General features: G+C 39.9%; 2 protein-coding genes across 2 annotated transcripts; one reads left to right on the top strand and one right to left on the bottom strand.

The window, feature by feature from the left end:
* scnm1 (sodium channel modifier 1) lies at positions 1 to 4,452 on the bottom strand. Its single transcript, XM_083989961.1, has 8 exons — positions 4,291 to 4,452; positions 4,062 to 4,132; positions 3,832 to 3,920; positions 3,055 to 3,149; positions 1,896 to 1,996; positions 1,655 to 1,782; positions 1,424 to 1,544; positions 1 to 633 (listed from the first exon to the last, which is right to left on the bottom strand). Exons 1-8 carry the CDS (start codon positions 4,339 to 4,341, stop codon positions 522 to 524), a joined length of 768 nt encoding a protein of 255 aa, XP_083846087.1. The 5' UTR covers positions 4,342 to 4,452; the 3' UTR covers positions 1 to 521.
* Positions 4,453 to 5,005: 553 nt separating this feature from the next.
* lysmd1 (LysM, putative peptidoglycan-binding, domain containing 1) lies at positions 5,006 to 7,714 on the top strand. Its single transcript, XM_083988982.1, has 3 exons — positions 5,006 to 5,264; positions 6,141 to 6,469; positions 7,400 to 7,714. Exons 1-3 carry the CDS (start codon positions 5,055 to 5,057, stop codon positions 7,569 to 7,571), a joined length of 711 nt encoding a protein of 236 aa, XP_083845108.1. The 5' UTR covers positions 5,006 to 5,054; the 3' UTR covers positions 7,572 to 7,714.

The raw sequence follows: 7,714 nt of genomic DNA, 5'->3' as shown, positions 1-7,714 counted from the left end.
CAACTTCCTGACTCACGGTTGTGTACAGTTTCCTGTGCAATGAGAGGCAACACTTACAGTATGCAACATCTCAGGAGATCTTAGAAACTACTCCATCATCATAACCAATGAAAATGATGGTGAAAACTATGTAATCCACAAGCAGCAATAAACCGGGATTATCCTTTAGATGTTAGGAAACAGGCATGAGTGGAGCTTTTTGGGTGGATACAGAAAAGAAAGACACAAGAGATACAAAGAGCTCAATGATTTCTTTTGTTCAAATCTTTAATTCTGTTTTACATCTTTTGTCGTAACAAAAATAAAACATTTTCAGCAAAATAGTCACAGAAATTTGATATCAGCTGACAAAAAAAGGCAGCAACAGTAAGTTTGTGCTGTAGAATCAACACAAGCAAATCATGTGATTCAATGAAATGCACAAATCTGTTACATAAAGTCTTTGCACGTGGAGCTGTGACTGTTTCGAACAGCACCGCCGCTCCTGAACGCACCACCGTCCGTGGTACAAGCTGATTCTCTCAGTGAGTTGTGTGGGGGCTGGAGACTGACGGAGGCTCCTCCTCGTCTGAATCAAACTCCACATTCTCGTCTTTGATCCACTGGCCACTGCGGTCCTGTACCCACCCATCACTATGAAAGACATAAAGATGAAATGCACTGTAAATATTGTATCATCAAAATGCCTCAAAGGGATAGTTCAACATTTTGGCAAATTGGCCCATTGTCATAATCCCTATAGTCATAGCAGTAGGTTCGTTACCTTTAATTGTCGGTGCAAGCTATTTTTAGAATGGCGGAGCAGAGCCGTGAGCTGCTCAGAGCTACACTACGGAGGCTCATGGGATTTTTTGGTTTCCCTCATCAAACTCATCAAATACACAATCCAACAACTCCAAAACGCTCTGGTGGACAAGTTGTGACCTGCACATTCACCACGCTATGAGATAATAATGTAACGTTATGAGACGGAGTTGTTTTAGAGGTAAATGCAGAGACTGCTTGCTGAAAAACTGTCCCTGAAGGCAACGTGCATCAGCTGTTTTGCATGAATTTCCCTCTAAAACAACTCTGTCTGGTAACATTGTGTTATTATCTCATAGCGTGGTGAATGTTTATGTTTATGTTTATTAAAGACTCCCTGGGGGTCACAACTTGTCCACCAGAGTTGTTGGATTGTGTATTTGATGAGTTTGATGAGGGAAACCAAGAAATCCCATGAGCCTCTGTAGCGTAGCTCTGAGCAGCTCTGTTCCGCCGTTCTAAAAATAGCTTGCACCGACAAATAAAGGTAACAAACCTACTCCTAAAACTATAGGGATTATGGCAATGGGCCAATTTGCCAAAAATGTTGAACTATCCCTTTAACTGTCTTTTAATAATCGGGATATTCAGCAGCTTTCTTCTTCTTCTTCTTCTGTACCTTTTCAGTTTGAGGTAGTGCTCCAGCTCCTTCCTCCTCTGGGCTGTTATTGGCTCTGCCTCCTGTGACACTGTGAGCTCAGGTCCTTTTACATCTTTTGATGGCTGTGGCTCTTCATTGGCTAGAGGAGACAATACATCCCCACAGTTAAACTATGATCAGGTCTGAGGTTTATAAAATAAAATAAAATAAAATAAAATAAAATAAAAGATTTCCCTTCACAGACTTTACCTGCTGCATGAGCGCTGCTTGGTGAGACTCTGTTTGAAGCGCCAGTTCTCCAGTGTGCGTGTTCTTGTTCAGATGATGATTTGCTGCAGGCGCTGCCACTGGGACTTGGTCCTTTCTCAGATTTTGTGCTTTAAAAAAAAATCACAGGTTTGTGTTTAAAATAGTGTTTTCCCTTCATGTCTTCTGTGGTAGAAAATATTGGGGGAATGTAAATTGTGTTTTAAACAAGTGTCTCACTCACCTGGTTTTTCGATGGCAACTGTTGTACGGTACCGTCTTCAATAAAGCGTGATGTGTGATCTTCCGTGTTTGTTCCAGTAAAGGTGCTGAACTGGAGGGTTCCTAAAATCACAAGAACAACAACAAACTTAAAGGACAATTCCGGGCAAATTCAACTCGGGGCTGTATTTTCCTAACATTTTAGGTCTAAAAGAAGGAATCTGAAGATTTTCAGTTTAATTGCTCCTGTTTTGCGGTGGTTGTGTCTGTCCCTGCATCGCCATGGCAGCGATGAATGGGAGTGGATGCAAGTTCTGCTGCTTAGGCTGTTTACATCCCTCAAAGCCACAATTTTTGACAGCGTCAGATGGCGACTCAAACATGCACCGAGAAGTTTATTTACTTCAAGCAATTCAATTCAAAGTCTCGCAGAGTCTCGCGCGAAACCCAAGTTGTCGCACTCGGTGTGTTTACGTGCAGTCGGAAGCACGTAAACACACCGAGTGCGACAAGTAAAAAAATGACGGCTTTGAGGGATGTAAACAGCCTAAGCAGCGGTACTTGCATCCACTCCCATTCATCACTGCTGTGGCGATGCGGGGACAGACACAACTACCGCAAAACAGGAGCAATTAAACAGAAAATCTTCAGATTCCTTCTTTTAGACCTAAAATGTTAGGAAAATACAGCCCCGAGTTGAATTTGCCTGGAATTGTCCTTTAACGTCTGTCTGTGTGGATTGCAGAAATGTCTCAAATGCTACTGGGAGCCCACTCAGTCAGTCGTCAACTCAATCAAATGCTCTTGTCAATCGTTGTTTATGTTTTCCACAGGAGAAAACCACCAGAAATTGGTTTGTAGGATGTTGTGCGTCACGGTCATATGATGGTCACATCACTGCTACACAACGACTGTGACGCCAGACAACAACAACATGGCCTGATTTGCTCCATCAGTGAAAGAAAGACAGAGTCTGTTCAGCTCATGTTGTTGCTCCTTATTACTTACTAAAATAATTCATTGACCGATCTCCTTGTTGAATGACAAGAAGACTGATTCATATCTGTTGTTGCTCCGATCCACAATCTTTCTGAGATTATGAAATATTTATGGAGTCAACTAGACTGAATGAGTTTGTTGATAGGTGAAACACACACACACACACACACACAGTGACCCACCTGTCCACTGTCTTCACTTTGGACAAAGTTTTCTTGTTTCCTTTTTGTTATTTCATTCCTCAGCCGTGCCTTCTTGCCATAAAATGCCTTTAATCCTGAGGAGATAGAACATAAAAAATAGATATCTTCATTTTCTAAGAATTGCATGAGTGGATTGTGAAACATTATTCAACACACCAATTACGCCAATCATTTGGAGTACCATAGGGATCTCTGTTTGTAAAATGACATCCTAGTGGGCACGACAACATACAAATGAAAGTTTATAAACCAATGTGCTTGACTGCTTTATTGGATTTAACGGATGGTGGCGGAATCTAGTGCTGTGATCGCATTATACTCCTTAAAATTTGTGTATCATAGTGATTAAGTGACTTGTGACTCCAGTTTACATAGACAGTTTGTCAGCTTATTCAATTTCTGAAACAATGTAGTGCACCACAGTAAAATGACCCTATTAAATGTATTCACAAGTAACAACACAGTTGAAAATTGCAGTGATGTTACAGTAAATTGCACACAGTTCATTTTAATGTTCATCAGTATTAATGAGTGCACTAAAAGCTGCAATGAGCCAGTGTATGAGAACATAATTGACAGATTAATAGTTAATAGGAATTGATTGTTGAAATCAAATGGCAGAAATGTTATACTGTAAAACTGTTGGTACCAATTGAAAAAAGTATATATATATTGGAAATGTAAATCACTATCTAAATCCACAGTCCTTGAGAAAAAGACATAAGTTAAACATGGGGTTGGCTTATATTCTCTCACCTTCTAGATGTCTCTTCCCCTTCCTGTGGACGGTCAACATGTCCACTGTATCAAAGACAGGACGGTAGGCGCACACAAGGCAAGTGTATCTGCAGAAATCAAATATATAGGATGAATTTCAGCCTTTTCCAATTATTTATTACTGTGTTTACAACCTTTTACATCTTCAAATTACAAGAACCTCCGAGAAAAACAAAACAAAACATATCAGTATTATAAATTAAACTTACCTTCCATTCTTCATAAGCGCTGCTTCATCTTCTGGTATAAAATTTGACAAAAGATCCGCCACACGTCGTTTCTGGAATAAGACAATAACCAGCAACAGTAAAGTAGTCAATTCAAGTTGTTTGTATCGTTTAGCTACACTAGTTAGCTACTAGCTAGCGACATGCTAACGACAACAACACGTGTTATCTCAGTTAAAGTGTCCCGTAGAAAAGCTAAACAACGTGTTACCTTCAAGATATTCAACTGACTCTTGTCATCACCTTCCCTTTTAAAAGACATGATAGTTTTAATTGATGATATAGAAGTGAATGGCTATGACAGGTTAGCTCATTAGCTCGCTACTTCACAACAACAGTACTGGCGATGCAGCGTTCACTGTGCACCGGTGAAACTGGGAAAGTACAGTACTCAGCTCAGTTGAACGAGTACAGTCTATGATGTTACTGCCACAAACTTTGGTGATCAATATGTATTTATTTTATTTTAATTTGTTGAGGATAGTACACACAATAATCCCTACGATAAGGCTTAGCTCAGTTGCGTACAATTTTTTTTCCATTTTATTTGATTAGGAAGTTTGAAATATCTTTAAACGCAAAAAAAAGAAAAAAAACTTTGAAAATGCTAATATACATGTATAACCTGTACAAGATGCAGAAATTAGAAGAAATATTCGATCACAAAGCGTCGACATACGATACTACTGGTTCAAACCTTAAAAAAAGTGTTCAGTGTGATTTCTTCCAATTGTCCTGAACGCATCGCATGTGACTCGGCAGACTCCATACGGCAGCCATGGCAACAGGCAGCTGACCGTAGGAGAATATGACATGAATGTATTTCCCAGCAACTTATCAGGCGTTTGTTTATGAGATGAAGCGGTTTAAAACTAAAGTTAGGTAAGTTATTGTGTTTAAGAAAGTTGTGTCAGGGACCAGTTACACAAACTCCAGCAAGAAACATCCTCGTAAGCGGTTTATTTATGCTACTGTATGGCCATGTCCGAGGCACAACATGGGAACGGCGGTTTGCTCCTCGGAAACCGCACCAGATCTTACGGCAGCTTGGTCCGCTCTCCGCCGCAGTCCCCGGGTCAGTCCCCCGGTCAGTCCCCGGTTCATCACCACCACCAGAGACGGATTGAACACATAATTCAACCAGGAGAGACTTTACAAGGCCTGTCCCTGAAATATGGAGTGTCTGTAAGTATATGAACCTGTTGGATTTTAATAGCAAAGTCCTTATACGTCTCTGTTAATAGTTATAACTTCTGCAACAAGTTGAGTTAAACCTTTGCAGAAATGCATTATCTTTGTCCGTTTTGCAAAATTATTTCAATTAATTCATTTTTTTTCCTATTTTTCTTTAACTGTCTTGGATGACGTTTTTCTGTTTTCATCAATCACGAGGCAGTATACTGTGTAATTGGTTTAACTCGGGTAATTTGACAAAACAAAGCATGTTAGGAAGTCATGTAAGGATGTGGGAGGTTTTTTACTTGACAGTTCGTTTTATTTCTAGGAGCAATCAAATTTAAACCTTTACAAAAATGCATTCTTGTAATGTTTGTCTGTTTTTGCAATATTGTAATGTGTAAAATAAGTAGCTATACAGTATTTGATCATTCTGAGACAGTAAGTTGATCATATTATTGTTCATTGTTTATCTATTTTCATATAACTGCCTTGTTATCTTATTTATTTATTGAACAGGGACAGAGTTAACTCACTAATAAATAAAAAAAACATTGAAGAAAATGGATGATAGTAATATTAATCATTACTCGTTGCAGTCCCAATAATTGATTCTTATTTTTAATAATTGTTAATATGTGATTTGTTCTTGTGTATCAGTATCTTGGAGGTGACAATAATGGATCAGCGCATTCAACTTCAGGAGGCCATGTGTTAAAGATGGATAAATCCTAAGCAGAAAAGAGCAAAAATCATATTGGGATAACCTTTTAGTTATTAGAGGAAAACATCAATGCAAGAGAAGATCATTTTAATGCTTGTAGAGTTAAGTGAGACAAGCTTTAAATAAGTTTACAAAAGGCTGACGAGGTCATTTTCTTACAGATGGAGCAAATCAAAAGGGCAAACAGACTCTACACCAATGACTCCATATTCCTGAAGATGTCTCTATCCATCCCGGTGCTGTCGGACTTGGACGACCGTAGTAACGGGGGAGCAGATTCATCAGAACAGGATGGTGAAGAAAAAAAAGACAATGGCCACACAGGGAGTTCATCTGGGAATAAACAAGATGACGGCTGTTATGAAGAAGAAGAAGATGAAGAAGAAAGGGCATCGGACTTGACTCCTGTGGATTTTTTGAAAAGGTTGGACGACTTGATACACCAGTCCAAGCAGGCCGCTGTCAGAGGCTGCGAGGAGGGAGAGAAACGGTACGACTCGTATACGGCTTTCACTGTTCACTTGGGTTTTGTTCTGTGACAGAGTCTCAAAGGCTTTTTATCTGCTTGACCTATAAAAGTATTGATATACTGAATTTCCACCAGGTACTTTATGAATCCCAATGATAAACATGACAGTGTACCTTTTAGAAATGACATCCATAGCAGTTTGCTTTATGGAAACACATTGCGCTCACATACTTTTAAAGGGATAGTTCAAGATTTTGGCAAATTGGCCCATTGCCATAATCCCTATAACAGTAGGTTTGTTACCTTTAATTGTCGATGCAAACTGTTTTTAGAACGGTGGAGCAGAGCCGCGAGCTGCTCAGAGCTACGCTACGGAGGCTCATGGGATTTCTTGGTTTCCCTCATCAAACTCATTAAATACACAATCCAACAACTCCAAAACGCTCTGGTGGAGAAGTTGTGACCTGCACATTCACCACACTATGAGATAATAACAGAACGTTATGAGACAGAGTTGTTTTGAGGTAAATTCATGCAAAACCACTGATGCGCATTTCCATCGGGGGCAGTTTTTCGGCAAGCAGTCTCTGAATTTCCCTCTAAAACAACTCTGTCTGGTAACGTTCTGTTATTATCTCATAGCGTGGTGAATGTGCAGGTCACAACTTGTCCACCAGAGCGTTGTGGAGTTGTTGGATTGTGTATTTGATGAGTTTGATGAGGGAAACCAAGAAATCCCATTAGCGTAACGTAGCTCTGAGCAGCTCACAGCTCTTTTCCACCGTTCTAAAAATAGCTTGCACCGACAATTAAAGGTAACAAACCTACTGCTATGACTATAGGGATTATGGCAATGGCCCAATTTGTCAAAATGTCGAACTATCCCTTTAAAACCACAAATTTCAATCTCTAGACTCACTGTATCTTCTCATTCTGTTTTCATCCTCACAGGGTCGCCGACCTAGAAGCAGCGTGCACCGGCGGGGAATCAGACAGGCGGCCTCTGACACGGTCACAGAGCGTCGTCATGTCATCGTCAACAACACACAGAGCAAAACCCCTCACCGTCACCAAACTCACCACCAAACTCAAAGACAGGGAAGATGAGATCTTTGAGCTGTGACATGTTGACAGATAGATAGATAGATAGATAGATAGATAGATAGATAGATAGATAGATAGATAGATAGATAGATAGATAGATAGATAGATAGATAGATACACACACTGGTAATAGAGAACGAAATGTCGTTGCACTTAGACAGA

The sequence above is a fragment of the Trachurus trachurus genome (assembly GCF_905171665.1).
Source record: "Trachurus trachurus genome assembly, chromosome: 16".
In the NCBI taxonomy this organism is placed as follows: domain Eukaryota; kingdom Metazoa; phylum Chordata; class Actinopteri; order Carangiformes; family Carangidae; genus Trachurus; species Trachurus trachurus.
The sequence above is the reverse complement of the archived record's forward strand: the minus strand, read 5'-3'. Positions and strand labels throughout refer to the sequence as shown.